Source organism: Gigantopelta aegis, chromosome 10, assembly GCF_016097555.1.
Source record: "Gigantopelta aegis isolate Gae_Host chromosome 10, Gae_host_genome, whole genome shotgun sequence".
NCBI classification, from domain to species: domain Eukaryota; kingdom Metazoa; phylum Mollusca; class Gastropoda; order Neomphalida; family Peltospiridae; genus Gigantopelta; species Gigantopelta aegis.
In genome coordinates, this window is record NC_054708.1 from 81,133,694 (window position 1) to 81,156,746 (window position 23,053).

Sequence of the window (23,053 nt, forward strand, 5' to 3'; positions counted from 1 at the left end):
CTAATACAATGTAACTGCATGTTTTCAGGGAACATTTTGTTGCGTTTCGCTACACAAGTTTCAGAGATTGCTACACAAAAACTAAACAGTAGAACTTTGCTAATCAATTTTCAATTGACTAGAAATATCGCCAATTAATCAAGATTTTGAAAACAAAATGTTGCCTGATTTTAACTTGCTCAGTTCATCAGACATTCAAGTAGTTGGTAAATGAAACCAATGTACCAGTCTTCATATACATGTAACATGAAATTTTATATGTTTTTTAACAAGTATTGTTTTTAGATCTATATATTTCATATTAATTGCTCAGTGCACAGAATACCAACTGAAGAATAGTATTTTAACACAGGTACATTGTACTTGTATTTACATTGTGTTACATTGCAAATCAAACATCCAATTTGCCTAATACTTACAGAAGAAAGTTCTATTATTTTTAATTTATGTATTTTTTAAAAAGTTTTTCATCACCACATTTGTAAAATGAGTGATAAACCATTCATATGTATTTAATCAGGAGAATGGTAGGGGTGGTATTTTTATACTTCCAGTCAGTGAATGTGATTTTCTGATTTTTCTGAAGATCTCGTCTCCGAAGCTAGAAACAGGTCAACTGAGTACAAGTTGGTGTAAAGGTTTATTACATATGCATACAGTATATTTGTGTGAATGTGTCGGTTTTACCAAAAATACATGCAGTAACATGTATAGATTTGTGTATCAAACAATAATATACAGTATTAATAAATAATTGTCACTGATTTTGATCTTTATATTGTATTACTCTATTGAAAAATACTTCCACAAACTTGGGGAATCAGTAGCTTACAAAAGTTACTAGCTTCCAGGGCTTGACCTGAGCGGTAGCCCAGGATGTTTTGGCTACTTATTTCTCGTTCAGACTACCAGATGTCTAAATCTGGTAGTCTGCCGGGCTACTAGAATGTTTTTGTACATCTAGTTACTCTGCAATCAACAAGATGCTTAAACACCTTAAAAACCCCCAATCTAAAACGTTCAAATAAAAATGAATGTTTCTTTTACCAAATTCTATAACCTCGTAGCCCAGTGGGCTACCATTGAAAAAAGTTACGGTCAAGGCCTGGGGCCCTCCACGAACAATTAGTCCCAGACCCATTACTGTTTGGAACCATGTGACAGACATTACATTGTGTGATTCATTCTTGAAAGAAAAAACAAGTTTTTGTTGGGCAGCCTTAAAATCATGACCTGAAGTTAAAAATATAATCAGTATTGAGACATCTACTCAACTGAGGAACAAGCCACAAAAGATAGGATAGTAGCATCTTAACCTTCATTTAGAAAAAACAAATTACTTGTGGGCAAAGAGTGGTAGTATTTATGACTGGCATACAGGGCTAGCTCTGGGTGAGCAGGAAGTTTTGCCAAATTATCTATAAAATTGTAAAAACATATATGTATATTTGTTTCATTTTAACGTCAAGGCACACATCCCCACATAAGCTGCAATTAAATATGCATATTAATACATACATAAATGTATTATAATTTAAGAAACAGAAAATATTGTGAAAAATTGCAAAACAAAAAGTAACCTGGAGTTAAAAGTAAAAATATGATGCTGTGAATGGCTAAAGTTTTAGATCACTTTATGTTTTTAAAAAATACAATTTGTTAAACCAAAAAACCTGGCTTTGAACCAAGCTCATTTTACACAGTCATTATCATTGGTTTCAGAATATGAACCAAGTGGACCTTTTCTATTTTGTTTTTGCACCACCAGAAACTCCATATGTATAAACCAGTATGTTTTAGTTCTGAAAGCGGACCATATGCTTCGGACGAAGCACCCCTACACCCCTGCATTTGTCATAAAATACAATAAAAAAAAAGAGTTACTGTAGTGTCTAATAACCGGCACTTGTGTAACGCTCTTTCAATTTGTTCATCAAATTGTTTCTAATGTCTTCATGTTCTATCATCTGTACTGCCTGACAAAGTGGTTCCCACATACTCTGTTCATCAAGCTTCAACTCGTCGGAACCAAACCGATCTGTGTGTTCCACGTACTTAGACAGAATGTCAAGCAGGAGAACAAACAATGCTTGTGAGAGGTCAGAGGTCATGAGAGAGGTGATGATGCTGACATGACAAAACATCTGACTCAAGGTGAAGGTCACTGTGAGGTGGTCTTCATTCAAAAAATTCTCCTTGGTTATGTTCTGTGAAGTAACAAAAACATTTTCCGGGTATGACATAAAATACAGAAAGAAGAAGAAAAGACTATTTGTTTCAGACATCATAACATATTTTAAACTATTGCTATTTGGCTATTTCAAACCACTGCTGCTGCCACACAGACTCCTGAAAAACAGTAAGAGATATTTTACTTTCAGGGTTTTTACCACAAGGTAAAATGTTGTACCCTAATATCGAGGAAATTAATGGATATATATTTTTAACTTTTTGACAGATTATAGTAAGAAAACTGATGTTGAAAATTTCACAAAGTGCATCAAAAGCAGTATCAAGTTTTATAAGATTATGCATCGGATTCTATAACTAGCTGGGGCATTTATGTTGTCTTTAATTTTTATTATGTACACTCAAATTATTTTCTAGCAGAAAGCCTGATTTTCTTATAGACAGGTTACACAACCTTTGATATACCAGTCACTGGTTTCTGGTTGAGATGGGGGAAGAGTGCATGCGTAACACTCAACCGACATACCTCATTACATAATATAGCTTTCTTATAGACAGGTTACACAACCTTTGATATACCAGTCACTGGTTTCTGGTTGAGATGGGGGAAGAGTGCATGAGTAACACTCAACAGACATACCTCATTACATAATATAGCTTTCTTATAGACAGGTTACACAACCTTTGATATACCAGTCACTGGTTTCTGGTTGAGATGGGGGAAGAGTGCATGCGTAACACTCAACCGACATACCTCATTACATAATATAGCTTTCTTATAGACAGGTTACACAACCTTTGATATACCAGTCACTGGTTGAGATGGGGGAAGAGTGCATGCGTAACACTCAACCGACATACCTCATTACATAATATAGCTTTCTTATAGACAGGTTACACAACCTTTGATATACCAGTCACTGGTTTCTGGTTGAGATGGGGGAAGAGTGCATGCGTAACACTCAACCGACATACCTCATTACATAATATAGCTTTCTTATAGACAGGTTACACAACCTTTGATATACCAGTCACTGGTTTCTGGTTGAGATGGGGGAAGAGTGCATGCGTAACACTCAACCGACATACCTCATTACATAATATAGCTTTCTTATAGACAGGTTACACAACCTTTGATATACCAGTCACTGGTTTCTGGTTGAGATGGGGGAAGAGTGCATGCGTAACACTCAACCGACATACCTCATTACATAATATAGCTTTCTTATAGACAGGTTACACAACCTTTGATATACCAGTCACTGGTTTCTGGTTGAGATGGGGGAAGAGTGCATGCGTAACACTCAACCGACATACCTCATTACATAATATAGCTTTCTTATAGACAGGTTACACAACCTTTGATATACCAGTCACTGGTTTCTGGTTGAGATGGGGGAAGAGTGCATGCGTAACACTCAACCGACATACCTCATTACATAATATAGCTTTCTTATAGACAGGTTACACAACCTTTGATATACCAGTCACTGGTTTCTGGTTGAGATGGGGGAAGAGTGCATGAGTAACACTCAACAGACATACCTCATTACATAATATAGCTTTCTTATAGACAGGTTACACAACCTTTGATATACCAGTCACTGGTTTCTGGTTGAGATGGGGGAAGAGTGCATGCGTAACACTCAACCGACATACCTCATTACATAATATAGCTTTCTTATAGACAGGTTACACAACCTTTGATATACCAGTCACTGGTTTCTGGTTGAGATGGGGGAAGAGTGCATGAGTAACAATCAACAGACATACCTCATTACATAATATAGCTAATATGTTTTTAACTTTTAAAGTCACTGATAATTTATTTTTAGTACAATGGTGGGTTTTTTTTTTAGTAATAAGTGACTAAAATTTTAGCTTTAAAGTTATATGAAAGTAAAATTTAGGGTTGACAAAACATCAAGTGAAAAACAAAGATAAGTAAAATACATTAACAGTTACCTTCATAACTGCAACATAGCAGGCTGCCATGTGTCTCAACACAACTGAGGGGAAGAGGTGAGGTGACTGGACAGTGAGAACAAACACCTCCATTAACACCTGAGAAAGGTGAAGCGCACCTTTCATACCTGAAATTAATACATTTTATTATGTCAGCAAAATCTAAAAACATTTTTTATTCTAATTGTTATGATTTATCAGAGTTTAGGCAAGAGTTAAAAAATACTGTTAGCAATTTGGTAAATTCAATTTGTTTTATAAAATAAAGTTTTGTAAAATCTGCTTATAAATATCTCGAATGCTGTAAACCAGATTATTTAATGCTGAAACATATTTTCCCTGCACCTCGTACTACCTGTCACAATGACCAAATGCTTTACATCCAATAGCTGATAATTAAAAAATAATATAAATAATAAAAGCTAACACCTGTTGGCCAATCCCCAGACTGCTACTGTTTTTGAACGGCAATAAATATTATTTAAACCAATGAATAAATAAATGTGCTCTAGTGGTGTCATGACAAGGCAACACATACCACATAGCTGTCGGGCAATAGTTGGAATGGGAAAACGCTGATGGGTCCACCAGGGGAGTTTGCTTCTATGACTCGTAACATCTCAGGTGAATGCTCTACCACTGAGCTATATCCCATCCATTTAAATTTACAATATTTAAATTATCTTCATCAGTTAAAGGATTTTGGTTTAAATCCCAATGAAAATTATTTTGACATATTCTTTTTTATATTTATTTTAATTTGATCAAATTAATTTCTGTATCTCATAACTGAAAGACAGGTTTATCATGTAATATCTGACATACCTTGAAAGTCGTAGAGGTCAATAGTATCTTGGAAAAATAATCTAAATGGAAAGTGTGAATGGCTGGTAGACAGTAAACACTTGACGTACACACATACTCTTTTTGCTTCATCTGCCGTAACATTTGGTAACACCTAAAATTAATTTTTAAAAATTCAGTGTTAAGTATTCATAATTGATAATTATCAAAGAAAAAGAAAAGAATAGGATGAATTACTTAAGATTTAAGACATGCAGAATAGAAATAAAACAGCAGTTGATATATTACATATAGTGAGGAAAACAGATTCTGGTTCCAAGGCACGTGACATATACTGGCATATCTCCAATATTTCCATCCTACATACATATACATACATTCTTATTTTCCTCCAATGGATTGGAGCACCCAGTGATTTACTGGCATGGTGATGGCTTATAATCATATGCTAAACTGACGACTTGGATTTCACAAAAACAATTGTTTCTGGTACTATGTCAGTAAACTCCTCGAACCAAAATTTCATTTCCCATTATTATATAAGAGTACGAGTATTCAACGGAACCTAAAAAAGTTTCCGATGGGTTCCCATGATCACAAGGCATGGAACCGAAAAAGTGTTTCCCATGAAATCTGAAATCCTAAGGCCTGTAGATGAGTGGAAAACTGATTCTTTTACCTACTTTGAAAGCTGCCCTACAATTACAGAGCTGTAAATAAAAACAAGACAGACCTGTAGTAGTGATAAGATTATCTCTTCAACAACAACTGGATCTGGCAGACCAACAGCTTTGAGGTTCTCGTCAGATAGTGAAACAAATCGGAACAGTGAAACGTAGTTATAATCTGAAAACAACAAAACAGAATCAAAGCATTCTTTTGAAAGGAAGTCTTTGGTTTTATCTCAGAGTTCATTTATTATTATTGACTATAGTCCTTCCCACAGTGAACACCTTTTTTCATACAATAGAATTTACTACACATTATTTATTTCTAAGCCAATTGTTTTCTAAATTGCACACAAAAATAGTTTTTTTGTTTTGTTATTTCCAAAACACGACTTCTTATGTCAAACCAAACTAAAATTATTTAAAAAAACAAAAACATTTTTGTAGGAGGATGAAACGGATTATAGATGTTCAATAAAGTAAATGATGGGGAGGAGGGTAATTAAAACCACCCTATAACTATTCCATACATTCATCCATTATCCTCACACCCACCTACCCATCAACCCATTCATCATTCATTACATTCACCTATCAATCTATCCATCTATTCACCCATCCATACATACATACATACCAGGGGTGGGGAAAAGCCCTTTTTTCCCGGTCTGGGACCGATTCTCGATCTCTGAGACCAAAATTATTTTTTTAAAACGCGCGTTTGCCGGTCCCACTTTTGTCATTCTTGTCGGTCCGAAGCACCTGTCCATTTCTATTATTGGAACAAATTCCTATTGGTCAAGCGGACCGGCCAGCCCAGACATCGGTATCTCGTGCATGATTTAAAATAATAAATAAATAGTGGTCAATAGTGGTCTGGTGTTTCAGACGTTTGTGATTGTAAAGTCTGCCTAAGTATATCGCCAGTCACTGAAGTCGGACCTACAGTAGTGTCAATCGACTGCCACTAGGCTAGACATTTGTCAAAGTCGCTGAGTCGGTCAAGAGATTACACAGACATTAACGATAGCACCATTCTTGGTTTAGAGAGCCATCAAGGTATTACACTCCAATTAAAACAAAGGACCCAGAATTTGCAACTGGTTACAATCAACATCTGTGTACGGAGCTCTGTCGGGTCGAGTGTCCTAGTCCGAAGCAAGAGGCTTTTGTGCAATACAAACTGCTTAAAATAGCATAAAATAAAATGAAATAATCTATAAATGTATTTATTGTTGACTGTTCAATGTAGTGTATCCAATAATTATAAAGGATTTTAAAATTAACAAACGGTTTCCACCTTCTTTTTTTTAACAAGTGGGAGTAAGCAGAACAGCTACATGTACTGTTATCGCAAAAACCAGTAGAGGTCAAATTTCATCCAATCAGTGATGACGTTATTACTCTCTTTGTCTAAACATGTGCTAGCTCAGGCTGTCAAAGGCTTCAACGGTGCCATCTTTTATTAATTTTCAAGATACAGTACTGAATACTCATACTTTTTATACATATATGGGAATTAAAATTCATAACTTTTATTCATTTTTTATATTATTTATTCTATTATGTAAAATATATACAATTTGTGGGGGTTTTCACTAATTTTTTTCTTTTTTTCTTTTTTCTTCATGTTAATCGTTTCGCATTCATGATTCAAGATAAAACTATACAACTATCACTATGATTTTTTTAAAAACTATTTGGCAAATATCGTTTTTTTAATTATTAATTTTTTTTTTATTGTCTCCCCCCCCCCGGTAGTGACGACATCAAGTGGGACCGATTGACAATTTTATTTTTCCCCACTCCTGATACATACATACATTTATTTATCCTTTTTTCAGCTAATATTAATATTCATAGGTCTTCTAAACCAAATTCACTAAAAACATTGCATGCTACCAAGACACTGTAACAGCTGTAAATTAAAATGAGTATTCAAACCTGAAGTCAAATGGCTAGCAACATTATCCAGAAACTGCAAATAAAAAAAAATATTTTAATGCACAAATTGAGAGCAAAAATTATTTTAGTAATTATTTTGCTCAATACAATTGTTTACTGTTGCCTAGCTTTCAAATTCGGCAGTTTCATTTAAAAGTAAAGTTTGTTTTATTTAACGACACCACTAGAGCACATTGATTTTTTTATCTTATCATCGGCTATTGGACGTCAAACATATGGTCATTCTGACACTGTTTTTCAGAGGAAACCCACTGTCGCCACATAGGCTACTCTTTTACAACAGGCAGCAAGGGATGTTTTATTTGCGCTTCCCACAGGCAGGATAGCACAAACCATGGCCTTTGTTGAACCAGATATGGATCACTGGTCGGTGCAAGTGGTTTACACCTACCCATTGAGCCTTGCGGGCAGTTTCATTTAAGCAATTTTGTTAATGTGCTGGAATGTCATTAAACAAACATTCCATTACTTTACTTTTCAAACATTGGTAGATACAGAGCAGTAAGTACTACATTTTTCCTTTACCAGCAAGAGATCTTGTATATGCACTTTGGCACAGACAGGACAGCACATACCAGTTGTATGTCACTGGATGGAATGGTAAATATTCTATAAGAGAATGGGTCGATGAACATGAGTTAATCCTACAACCCAGCGAGTGCTCTACCAAATTAGCTAAATTCCACCCCAAAATGTCAATAAGATTATCACATGTAAAATCAACATTTTTCATGTATACTTTTAAATGGGGGAGGGGGTATTACAAAAAGAATATGAATAATAATGAATAGCTCCTTAATGTGAATTTATAGTATTAACATTATAAACTTAAATAATGCCACATTTTTACAGCATATTAAACAATTCTATAATTTAGGCCCACAACAGATACAATTGATAATAAAACTAACTCCATCCTCTTCGTTCTTTCCTTGTAAAACACAGAGAGTCATTTGTAGCCGCAACAAAACTGTCCAATCTAAATACTTCACCTCAGAAAGCAGCCAATTGACTTCCAGGTCTATAGAGTAAAAATGAAATGGATAAATACAGGTAAAATAACACTTTGTATTTGACATATAACATTAATATTCTGTTCAAAGAGTTTTATGCTGCCATTCGCTGATTCAGAGGGACTGTATTGACTACCAGCAACATTTCTGACATTAGAGTTAATGTTCAAAGTTTTATTGAGTTAAGAAAAATGAATGTTTTCCTCTGATAAAATACAAAAAATGACAGACAGCAAAAACAAATATGGACCGAGTTAATGATAGTAAATATCAAATGGGTTGATGACATGGATATTATGGGTAAGTTATAGAATATATAATTTTACACAACTTGTAACTTTTAAAACTTGCAAAAAAAAAGAAGAGTAACCAACAATACAAAATGCCCAACCAGACCTGTGAAACTGGATGACTTTATCCTGAGCATCTTCTCCACTGACAACCAACATTGGGTGCACAGCCGTCTTATTGTTGCCTTGGTAACGAAGCGATCTGGATCATCACTCAGCACAATGCACTCATGAAGCAGAGCACAAAGACACAACATGAGTGGACAAGGATTCAAGATGGCTGCCAAGCTACTGGTTCCGTCACCTCCGACTTCCTCTATGACAGAGGTGAGAAGTCTGAGAGAAAACTCAACACTTATTGGTTGGTCCGATTCAAACATGGTCTCCACACCAATGTAAGGAAGGACAGTCTTCGAGATAAATTCTGATGAATGTAACACTGGTGCTTCTTGCAAAAAACGCCCACACACTTTTGTTTCAAAATTCTGGAAAAGTAAAAACAAAATACTTTTTTTTTTTAAATTTACACATTCAAAACATGACTTCCAAAATGAGATATACAAATTAATAGTTTACAGGGTTGTAGTTTTTTTCAAATTAATACAAAACTTGTAAACTGTTTACACCTTCAATCTGTTATCGCAAAAAGATTATAATAAGTGCTCAAAATGTAGAGGTCTGTAATAGTGGATTCCATAATCTGAATCAACATTGTGTGGAAAATACTTGTATGGATTTACACCAACTGCATTTATGCTAGCTCAGCTTAATGCCATACAAACTGCATGCTGTTTAAGCCATCATTTTATAAACGGTGGATTAAAAGAATCATTCATGTGTGCGCATATGGGATATGGACCATGACATCAAATTATGTACTCGAGAGTGAAATAGCCCAATCTTTTTTTTCAATCAATTCAATGAAAATAAACAACATTTCACAAATTTCCAAAAAGTTATCTTTTTAAAAATATCACCAACAGAAAAAAACCATACCTAAATGTGGCTTATACTAAAACGTATAAACGGAAAATGACAATTATATACACAGCATTACTCTATACCAATTATATACACAGCATTACCCTATACCAATTATATACACCTATACCAATTATATACACCTATACCAATTATATATACAGCATTACCCTATACCAATTATATACACCTATACCAATTATATACACAGCATTACCCTATACCAATTATATACACAGCATTACCCTATACCAATTATATACACCTATACCAATTATATACACAGCATTACCCAATACCAATTACATACACAGCATTACCCTATACCAATTATATACACAGCATTACCCTATACCAATTATATACACCTATACCAATTATATACACAGCATTACCCTATACCAATTATATACACAGCATTACCCTATACCAATTATATACACAGCATTACCCTATACCAATTATATACACCTATACCAATTATATACACAGCATTATATACACCTATACCAATTATATACATAGCATTACCCTATACCAATTATATACACCTATACCAATTATATACACAGCATTACCCTATACAATTATATACACAGCATTACCCTATACCAATTATATACACAGCATTACCCTATACCAATTATATACACCTATACCAATTATATACACAGCATTACCCTATACCAATTATATACACAGCATTACCCTATACCAATTATATACACCTATACCAATTACCCTATACACACAGCATTACCCTATACCAATTATATACACAGCATTACCCTATACCAATTATATACACAGCATTATATACACAGCATACCAACCAATTATATACACAGCATTACCCTATACCAATTATATACACAGCATTACCATATACCAATTATATACACCTATACCAATTATATACACAGCATTACCCTATACCAATTATATACACAGCATTACCCTATACCAATTATATACACCTATACCAATTATATACACAGCATTACCCTATACCAATTATATACACAGCATTACCCTATACCAATTATATACACAGCATTACCCTATACCAATTATATACACCTATACCAATTATATACACAGCATTATATACACCTATATATACCAATTATATACCAATAGCACAGCATTACCCTATACCAATTATATACACAGCATTACCCTATACCAATTATATACACAGCATTACCCTATACAATTATATACACAGCATTACCCTATACCAATTATATACACAGCATTACCCTATACCAATTATATACACAGCATTACCCTATACCAATTATATACACAGCATTACCCTATACCAATTATATACACAGCATTACCCTATACCAATTATATACACCTATACCAATTGTATACACATCATTACCCTATACCAATTATATACACAGCATTACCCTATACCAATTATATACACAGCATTACCATATACCAATTATATACACATCATTACCCTATACCAATTATATACACATCATTACCCTATACCAATTATATACACAGCATTACCCTATACCAATTATATACACATCATTACCCTATACCAATTATATACACAGCATTACCCTATACCAATTATATACACAGCATTACCCTATACCAATTATATACACAGCATTACCCTATACCAATTATATACACATCATTACCCTATACCAATTATATACACAGCATTACCCTATACCAATTATATACACAGCATTACCCTATACCAATTATATACACATCATTACCCTATACCAATTATATACACATCATTACCCTATACCAATTATATACACAGCATTACCCTATACCAATTATTTACACATCATTACCCTATACCAATTATATACACAGCATTACCCTATACCAATTATATACACATCATTACCCTATACCAATTATATACACCTATACCAATTATATACACCTATACCAATTATATACACAGCATTACCCTATACCAATTATATACACATCATTACCCTATACCAATTATATACACATCATTACCCTATACCAATTATATACACAGCATTACCCTATACCAATTATACACATCATTACCCTACACAATTATATACCCTATACCAATTATATACACCTATACCAGTTATATACACAGCATTACCCTATACCAATTATATACACAGCATTACCCTATACCAATTATATACACAGCATTACCATATACCAATTATATACACAGCATTACCATATACCAATTATATACACAGCATTACCCTATACCAATTATATACACAGCATTACCCTATACCAATTATATACACAGCATTACCCTATACCAATTATATACACCTATACCAATTATATACACATCATTACCCTATACCAATTATATAGACAGCATTACCCAATACCAATTATATACACAGCATTACCCTATACCAATTATATACACATCATTACCCTATACCAATTATATACACCTATACCAATTATATACACATCATTACCCTATACCAATTATATACACAGCATTACCCAATACCAATTATATACACAGCATTACCCTATACCAATTATATACACAGCATTACCCTATACCAATTATATACACCTATACCAATTATATACACAGCATTACCCTATACCAATTATATACACAGCATTACCCTATACCAATTATATACACAGCATTACCCTATACCAATTATATACACAGCATTACCCTATACCAATTATATACACATCATTACCCTATACCAATTATATACACAGCATTACCCTATACCAATTATATACACATCATTACCTTATACCAAAATTGTTATGCTTAGGCTGATATCATAGAATGTGTTCAATGAAAGGTTCTGGTAAACAAGATCATGTGGTCACACAAAAGAGATTTATTCCATACAGGCTAGGGATGGTAAAAGAAGCAGAATTCACCTGAACTGCTAGCAGAATGAGATTGATAATGTTTGTCTTCTCCTTGTCTTGAAGGCATCCTGACATCAGACTGGAGTGTACAACGTGTGACAGCAGAGACTCATCGCGGTGGAACTCGGAGTGAAAACAGCGACACAGGTCCGGCAAAGTCTGCAAAATCTACAAGAGAAGATTACATTGTCGTTGAATTAGAGTATATAGAGGATTCGTCACAAGAGTTTTTTGATATGGAAAATATCAACCGAGTCTACATTAATTTGTCACGGTTCTGCCGAGACAAACACCGATTAACTAGACGAGGTTGATATTTTACATATTAAAAAACATGAGTTGTGAATTCTATTTATCCTATAATACTTCTAAAATAACATTTTCATTGGTAAATTATTTAGTAAATTACAGTACTAAAGTCACCTCCATCGGTAATATGACATCATCACGATTAACACAAATTAGTTACGTCATGCATTTTAACTAAATCTTATGAAAACATTACGCTCAGGTATACAGGTCTTGTTGGTTTGTAAACATATGACCCATTAACAGCAACTAAAAACCATTATTAATCAGGTTAATACACTATATTATCACATGGGTTTATCACATGGATATCATGGGTAAGTTATAGGATAAATTATATTATAATTATATTACCACAAGCAAACCTTTGCTGCCTATGGACCAATGTAGATTCATGTTACAAAATATACATAGAATAATAGATATTTTGTCATCAACTTAGACTAGTTCTTGTTAATCTTTGAATGATTGGAATTTATGACAAAAACTAATTTGCTCATTAATATTTTAAATATATATTAAAAACAACCCAATATATTTTGACAATTATATGATGACAAAATTAAAGTGATGTTTTGGGGGGTTTTTTGTCCTTCTTTTTTATATTTTCGGATGTTGAAAAACTACAAAAAAGGTTTTTTTTCAGACTATTTCGGAATCAATAACTGAAAAAAAAAGCACAAATTTAGAATTTCCAGAGTGACTGGCTACATGCATGGGCTAACTAGAGTAAGGTGAAATACACCCGGTTTAACAAACCTTCAACACGACCGGTATCTGTCCACTATTTCTGACAGCCGTCTCCACCGATTTCAGTATCACATGCAGCGGATCTTGTAACGCCAGACCAAGAACAGCAAACAATAACTGTTGAAAAAACACACAGAATCTAGAGACATCAACTTTGAATAACACATAAAGCAAAGCCCATTAAAAACACTGAATCTCTCACTTAAACAACACAATCCATTAGTTTCTGTAGAAATAGACATTACATATTTTTGGTAACATGGTATATATAACAGATATAGACACATACAGAGACACAAACACAGAGACAGAGACAGAGACAGAGAGAGAGAGACAGAGACAGAGAGAGAGAGAGAGAGAGACAGACACACACAGAGAGAGAGAGACAGAGACAGAGAGAGAATATTCCGAGTGCCGGTTAGGTCAGGTCATAGGGTTTAACATGCACAATTCAAAACAAGCTGTTATAGTGCACACCTGTCATGGGCACAGCCGTTAACTCTCACCGATGGGGGGAGAGGGGGATATGAGATCATCTGTGCTGGAAGGTGCCAGAAAGCAGAGGCAGTCTGACTGGGGCCGTATGTGGGCAAGTGTGGTTTTGGTGCTGTTGAACGTGCAAATGTTCGGAGGGATTATAGCCAAATGGAAACTGTTGCATAATTTTGTGGAAATGATTTGGAAGCATAATTTGGAGTGGTTCACCGAAAGTGAAATGGTTGTTTTGACTTAGTTGCTTGACTGCTAGCTTGTTGCTGGAATCTTGCTTTCATGGAGGCTGTGGTGGTTTGACTGCCATATGTGCCCTCTTTGAGTCTTTAGGTGTGCTTTAAATTATATAATTTTTATATAACACTAACCTTATCATCTGAATCTGATGTAAACTTGTTAAAAATGATGGTAATGTCTTTATGAAATGCACCGACAGACGACAAGAAGGTCGGGTCAGATTCATTCAGGTATTGCTCAACAATCAGTTGTTCCTGGACGATCATGGGAAGTCGAGAGAAAGCTGTCAACAAAACCTAATTAAAAATATCAGTTTAATAAGTCAGAAATGTGCTTTGAGGAAAGCAAAAATGATTAACTGCAATATGATTCAAAGAGAATTCTAAAAAAATTTAAACTTAAAATTTATAAGAGGGCTTCCATAAACTAAGTGCACCCAGAGGGGTTTCATACATCATTGAAGTGCTGACATACATGTAGTTCATATGACCTCTCTAAATGGACGTCTATTGAATCACAATTTAAAAATCGAATTTGTTTAAGATGGTAGTAGAGTGATTAAAGTTGGATTCTCAGTGTAGAACACTAGTAGAGTGATTAAAGTTGGATTCTCAGTGTAGAACACTAGTAGAATGATTAAAGTTGGATTCTCAGTGTAGAATGGTAGTAGAGTGATTAAAATTGGATTCTCAGTGTAGAACACTAGTAGAATGATTAAAGTTTGATTCTCAGTGTAGAACAGTAGTAGAGTGATTAAGGTTGGAGTTTCAAGTTTGATTCTCAGTGTAGAACAATAAAAGAATGATTAAAGTTTGATTGTTAGTGTAGAACAATAGTACAGTGATTAAAGTTGGATTCTCAAGTTGGAAATTCTATGTAGAACAATAGAAGAGTGGTTAAAGTTGGAAATCAGTGTAGAACAATATATTCATTAAAGCTATTTGCAGTAGTTCTTTGTCTGTCTGTTATAAAAAAACTATAGCATAGTGAATGCAATAGAAGCAATACATGCTGTGTTACACTGACCTTTCTAACATTGTTTAAAGCTGTGGTGTTCTCCGGGTGGACCTCGCGGCCTCGCTGGACAATCAGCTTCAACTGCTTGATGTGGTCGACATCACAAAACAAGTCAATATTCTCCAAGAGGTCCTTACACACACTGAAACAATTACAACATATCTAAGACACAGTGTACATCTAATGTGGTCGACATCACAAAACAAGTCAATATTCTCCAAGAGGACCTCACACACACTGAAACAATTACAACGTAACTAAGACACAGTGTACATCTAATGTGGTCGACATCACAAAACAAGTCAATATTCTCCAAGAGGTCCTCACACACACTGAAACAATTACAACATATCTAAGACACAGTGTACATCTAATGTGGTCGACATCACAAAACAAGTCAATATTCTCCAAGAGGACCTCACACACACTAAAACAATTACAACGTAACTAAGACACAGTGTACATCTAATGTGGTCGACATCACAAAACAAGTCAATATTCTCCAAGAGGACCTCACACACACTAAAACAATTACAACGTAACTAAGACACAGTGTACACTGAAACAATTACAACGTAACTAAGACACAGTGTACATCTAATGTGGTCGACATCACAAAACAAGTCAATATTCTCCAAGAGGACCTCACACACACTGAAACAATTACAATGTAACTAAGACACAGTGTACATCTATTATCTGTCAGCAGTCGACCTATGATGGGGCTGGTGGTCTGAAGAAAGGGGTTTATCCCTCCCAAATGATGCAAGTGCACAAACACAACCAAGGTACATACATGCACAACATTGTTAACTGTATTTATGTGGGACATACGGATGGATGGACACACAGACAGAAGGACAGAGATGAATCATATAGTCCCCTTCGGTTGAATAGGTAGGGAACTAACAAGTTACCAAAAATTGACAGTCCAGTAAAGGTCCTTTTTTGGTACAAAAATATTGATTTTTCCTTGCCATTTACTCAAAACTAAACACAATTTTAAGGTTCTAGCTAATAATTGGCTGTTGGGATGCTCAGACCACCTTGATGTAAAAGTAATAAGATTAAGATAAAGTTACATAATGAAAACAAATTATAATAAAAATAACATTCATCGTGCTTCTGTCTATCAGTAAGTGGTAATAACAACCAAACAAAATATTTTAAACATTGTAAGAGATTTGGGATTTTTACACACTTACAAACATGTAGTACATGTATCAGGCCAAAGAATTTCAAATTTCATGGGAAACACTTTTTCGGTTCCGTGCCTTGTGATCTTAGGAAACCATCGGAAACTGTTTTTAGGTTTCATTGAATAGTCATTCTCGATATAATAATCGTGGGAAACAAAATTTCGGTTCCATGATTTTATCAACATGCTACCAATCGTTTCTGTGAAATACTGTTGTATGTTGTACATGTATATTATGTTACAAGAAATGCATAACTTAAAGAATTATTTTTTAACTCTTCCATCAACTAACCTGTTTTTACTCCACCACGTTAAGTCAAAATCAGATAAGATGTTCATCAACAGTTCTGAAATACATAAAAATTAAATATATGATAGTAAAAAGTTAAAGTTTGTTTTGTTTAACAACACCACTAGAGCACATTGTTTTAGTAATCATCAGCTACTAGGTGTCAAACATTTTATAATTCTGACATTGTCTTAGAGGAAATTATTATTTCTCCTTTTTGTAAATCCTACATACATCAAGATGAATATCCCACTAGTAGAGACTTACAAACAAAAGAATAATCAAATGAAGAGTTTAATATGGAAAGATAAACAAATCCAGAAAAAATTCAATCTCTCTGTGACAATATGGGTGTGAATAGCTCTTTTATTTATATATTGACTGATATCTTTACAAATTGCAGACATAAATAGAAAATGTTTATTGATTCCAAAATACTTTTCCTTTCCTTTATACATCAAGCTAAACTGGAATTCATGACAACAATCATTCAGACTCTTTGCTGGTTTGAGGTATGTGTATATGTTACAGTCAATGTGTAAAACCAGACAATCTGTAGAATGCCTGAAAATTTCAGGCAATCTGTAAAGTAACTGATTCACTAAGGCATATTGCCTAAATATTTCAGGCAATATACACATTGCCTGACTTTTCAAGGTAATTTCTAGACACATTGCCTGAAATGAAAGATCCACCATTCATTGACAGCAATTGTTATAACGGTAAACACAACTAGTGACAAAATGCAATATTAGTTAATTCGCTACGGATTTGAGATAAAGACATTAAAACAAGTAAAAATCTAAACCAAACACATAATTAATCACAAGACGCACATCATTAAAACAATTTGAATATTTTTGCTACAGATTTGAGATAAATACATTAAAACAATTTGAATATTTTTTCTACGGAATTGGAGATAACTGCAGTTTTTCTGGAAATGAACAAATCACAATCCCATAGGCCAGTCTGTTGAGTTGTTATCACCGAGCCATGCAATCAACATATCTTTCACATCACAGTTCAGCCCTTCAATGGATCCTTGACTGTGAGGGTGCCGAGGCTTGCCATGAACCATGAGGAGATCGGGCCACAGAACTCAAGGTTCTGTGATGACAGATGCTGTAAACTCGCTGCCATTATCACTCTGTAGAATCTGAGGAGCACCGAGGAGCAGAAATATGTCCATCAACTGAAAGGCTACTTCTACTGCACGTTTAGACGTTAGTGGGTGCAGGACACAGTATTTTGTCAAATGGTCTTGATAGACCATGATCCACTTGTGTGGTGCCTTTGTCATGGATTGCATGTTCAACAGGCTTCTAATCCATTGAAAAAACAATCTATTTTAAGGTAATTAACCGTTACAGTTATTCTTTCAAAGTATAGAATTAACAGATTAAGACAGTGTGAGATTAAAAGCAATATTTTGAATCTTAATTACTTTGATGTCAAGCTTTTCGTCAGTGCTTTGTTTTTGGAGAATGTCTTTGTGGAGATTTTTATTTGAAATAAATTACATAATTTTAACTAATATTGCATTTTGTCACTAGGTGTGTTTACCTTTACAACAATTGCTGTCAATGAATGGTGGATCTTTCATTTCAGGCAATGTGTCTAGAAATTACCGTGAAAAGTCAGGCAATGTGTATCTTGCCTGAAATATTTAGGCAATATACAGATTGCCCGAGTGAATCAGTTACTTTACAGATTACCCGATATTTTCTGGCATTCTACAGATTGTCTGGTTTTACACATTGACTGTAACATATACAAGCCTGTAGAAACAATATCTGGCATGGGGACACAATCTCTAGTGGGGGGACTGTGGGGAGAGGCATAAGGCAGATTTTTATCATTATTTATATAGTGCAAGACAAAAAAACTTACATTTTCATCCTCAGACACCCCCCCCCCCCCCTCCCCCCAACCCTGGTTCCTATGGGCCTGCTATAGTCAACCTTATAGAAGGTTTGAGTTACCTTCACAACCAGGAAGTCGGTGTTTTAAGATATCTTCCAAAGAAAATGTACTGTAGTGTTCCCTTTCCTCCCTCTGTCTCTTTTCCTTCATCTCGGACAGGGAAGCCAACAACTGTTGAGATATTTCAGCCATCATGTTACAAGTCTGTACAAGATTGGGTACATCAGCCTGCTTTAACAACACAATATATTGCTCATTCTCAATCAGCTGAGAGAAACACGAAACAAGAGGTTCTAGAGAAAATGTAAACATGTGATCTAAAACTATGAGCACTCTATCTTCAAAGTCTTTAAGACATTGATCAAGTTCAGGACAATTTTCTTTAAGAATGACACACAGTGTACTGAATGTTTTCATCCATTCACAAAATGGAAAATCAATGGGTAGAGACATTACACTGATTTGTGTTGAGTTTAAGGTGTGTGTCTTAAACCAAGTACAACACTGGGAAAATGATCCACTTTGTTTGTTACCAGTTATTTCCCTTGTCTGTAATGCACTGTTCATCAACTTGTTTACTTTTCCTCTCGAATCGTCTGTCAAATCAGACAAAACCCCACATAATGTAAGCTGTGTGAAAATGTGTAACAGAAAGCTGATGTCATCATCAGTTTTTCTGAACTCCTTACCAAGAACGTTGGTTAAGAAAAGAAAAATGTTATTCAACCAAGATGCGATGTTGCCTGTTGTTTCAGTTACAATGCTGCCGTCCATCATGCTAGATATCCACCGGGAAATAACACAGTCGAGAGTGGCGGAGATGAGCAGAGCATCGTTCCTGTCGACTGGGTACTCCGTGGCATGATGAATCACACGTGACACCAACTGCTGAGAGGTCACTGGATCCAGAACACAGAGACCCTGAAAAGAAACCCACATGTTTATTGCTTCAGTTCTTGTCATTCTTCTTAGTCAAGCAAATAATGTTTTCCCCTAATGTGAAAAAGAAATTTAAAGTTTTGTTTAACGACACAATTATCTAGAACACATTGACTTATTAATCAATGGCTATACTTTTGCTAGAGCTGGGCGGTATTGAAATTTGAGGTTCGGTATCGATATCGGTATTTTAGGGGTGATTTACCTCGGTATCGGTACGGTATTCGGTATTGACATGATACCGATATCGAGCGCTATTTTTGGTATACTCGGCTTTAAATGCATGCCTGTGTTATGGCTCACCCGCTAATTTCATCTAAATACAATTAAATTCCATACACAAGGCTCTCGTCTGATTTATACCACCCCATTTTTCAATACCGAAATTTCGGTATTTTGAAATTTGCTCGGGACGGTAAATCGGTATTGACATAATACCGATACCGAACGGTATATACGGTATACCGCCCAGCTCTAACTTTTGCTACACTTAACTGAAATCCCACACCAAATAGGCATCGAAATAAGTGGACAACGGTTGTTTAGTTTACCAGGAGGTTACCACAGGTCAACAAAGTCGAGAACAGTAATTTGTTCTTCACAAAATCTCATTTAACTAAAACTACAGCACCAAAACTTTGATCAGCTGAGTGTTATTTAGATACACACACAGTACCAATAAGAACAGCGATATGAATGAGTGTTATTTAGATAGACACACAGTATCAGTGAGAACAGCGATATGAATGAGTGTTATTTAGATACACACACAGTACCAGTGAGAACAGAGATATGAATGTGTGTTATTTAAATACACACACAGTACCAATAAGAACAGCGATATGAATGAGTTTTATTTAGATAGACACACAGTATCAGTGAGAACAGCGATATGAATGAGTGTTATTTAGATACACACACAGTATCAGTGAGAACAGCGATATGAATGAGTGTTATTTAGATACACACACAGTATCAGTGAGAACAGCGATATGAATGAGTGTTATTTAGATACACACACAGTACCAGTGAGAACAGCGATATGAACGAGTGTTATTTAGATACACACGGTACCAGTGAGAACAGCGATATGAATGAGTGTTATTTAGATACACACACAGTATCAGTGAGAACAGCGATATGAATGAGTGTTATTTAGATACACACACAGTACCAGTGAGAACAGCGATATGAACGAGTGTTATTTAGATACACACGGTACCAGTGAGAACAGCGATATGAATGAGTGTTATTTAGATACACACACAGTATCAGTGAGAACAGCGAAATGAATGTTATTTAGATACACATACGGTATCAGTGAGAACAGTGATATGAATGAGTGTTATTTAGATACACACACGGAAAGATTTCCGCCCGCACCCCTCCATTTGGGGTATTGAATTAGCGATATCAAGTGCTAGTGTCTGGATTCGAACTCCAGATCGTCGGGACTGTAGCCGAGCACTGTATCCACTCGGCCACGCAGTGGATCAACAAGTGAGACTGCATTTTAATACTTTTAAATCTCATAGCGTGTATTTTGACGGAATGAACAGAGTGTTTACGGAATTAAACGAACCTCTAGTCCCATAATGCCTCATTGTGTCTTCTGTGCTATATTTCTACCAAAAGCACCAATAAAAGCACCGTATTGGAGGAAAATTTACAAAGAATAGTCAAAATGTCTAATTTTTCAAGGCAAAACGTAGTGATACTGGATTACGAAATATAAATATTATATTACTTTTATAGAACAAAATGTTTTAAAAAGTATTGTATATAACTAACCCTAACCCTAACCCTAAACTTACACTAATTTTAACAAATATTGTTGGGGGGGGGGGGGGGGTGCGGGCGGATATTATACCAGTAATTTAACCAGTTAACACTTTATGCAACAAGTTCACTGAAAACCCAATCACCTGAGAAAGCAATTCAAACCAGTCAAGCTTTTTGACGATTTCCAAAAATGATGTCAGCTGGAGGGGAGGTAACTGCTGACAGATCTGATTCACAGAGTTTGCTGGACCATCGGCCGATGTACAAATCTGGATCTGCTCCTCAGAATAAAGCACTTTGTTGAGAAGCAATGAAAAAACTTTGAATCTCCAGAACTGTTTGTCCAGGTCAGACCTCTCACTTTCAAGTCCATCAATAACCTCATGGACAGCAGAAGCAACAATCTTTATAAACTTAGAGCATGGTTTTTCATCTTCTTTAGATTTCTGAAATTAAAAGGTATTGTGACAATATATTTTAAAATAGGTGACACTATTTTAAATTTCTAAAATAATTTTAAACTGGATTTACATATTTTTATATATGAATATAACTATTTTATACCCCAACTCAATAAATACGTTGAATGACACAGATTTGTTTTTTATTTTTATTAAATTTGTTTTTTTGTGGGGGGTTTTTAGGGGGGGGAGGTAATTTTAAATTACAAGTGCACATGACTTACACTTTTTGACTACATTTATACAAAATTTTGTAAATTCTGTATATACTATTTTCAATCATCCTGGGTTTTTTGTAGCAGCTTAAAAACAATATGAAAATTTAAAAATAAGGTAAAATTAATACAAAATCAAATATTTGTTTTAAATAAAATTTAAAACTGATTTTCTAAGTGCAACCTCTGTGTAGGCAAGCTGTAAAGACGATTGGAGAACAGCGATTTCTGGTGAAAACTCCATAGAAAGGCTGTAGTAACAGGACACTTCCAGTGCTGCTGTCACGATATATTTATGAAGTTAATGAGTTTCTCATGAGAAACGAGCCGGTGTTTGCGTCGTACTGCGGAGTTATGTCCCTTTATTTTGCTATCTTCTGCGGTACAACGCACCGAATATGTATGAATTCAACTGAATTTAGTATAATTTATATTTAGTTCGAATTGGATGTAGAAAGACTGTTGTTTTGTTACGTTAATGTGCGCCTTGCACAGAATTTATATTATAATTAGTTTATATAATTTGTCTACTCGTTTTATAACGACGTTCATGTGTCATGCATTTTATTTATGCATGTCGTCCTCTTATTATTTTTAATTGTGTGCTCCTAAACAGATGGTCGAAATTAAACTAATAAATGTCTTGCACCGA

The 23,053-nt window shown here is 34.8% G+C and overlaps 1 protein-coding gene across 1 annotated transcript; it reads right to left on the minus strand.

The window, feature by feature from the left end:
- Positions 1-627: 627 nt before the first annotated feature.
- LOC121383227 lies at positions 628-22,734 on the minus strand. Its single transcript, XM_041513115.1, has 15 exons — positions 22,586-22,734; positions 21,869-22,171; positions 19,064-19,925; positions 17,082-17,136; positions 15,601-15,733; positions 14,706-14,870; positions 13,855-13,962; positions 12,796-12,954; positions 9,002-9,380; positions 8,504-8,613; positions 7,572-7,605; positions 5,693-5,805; positions 4,981-5,113; positions 4,156-4,283; positions 628-2,207 (listed from the first exon to the last, which is right to left on the minus strand). Exons 1-15 carry the CDS (start codon positions 22,643-22,645, stop codon positions 1,893-1,895), a joined length of 3,057 nt encoding a protein of 1,018 aa, XP_041369049.1. The 5' UTR covers positions 22,646-22,734; the 3' UTR covers positions 628-1,892.
- Positions 22,735-23,053: the final 319 nt, after the last annotated feature.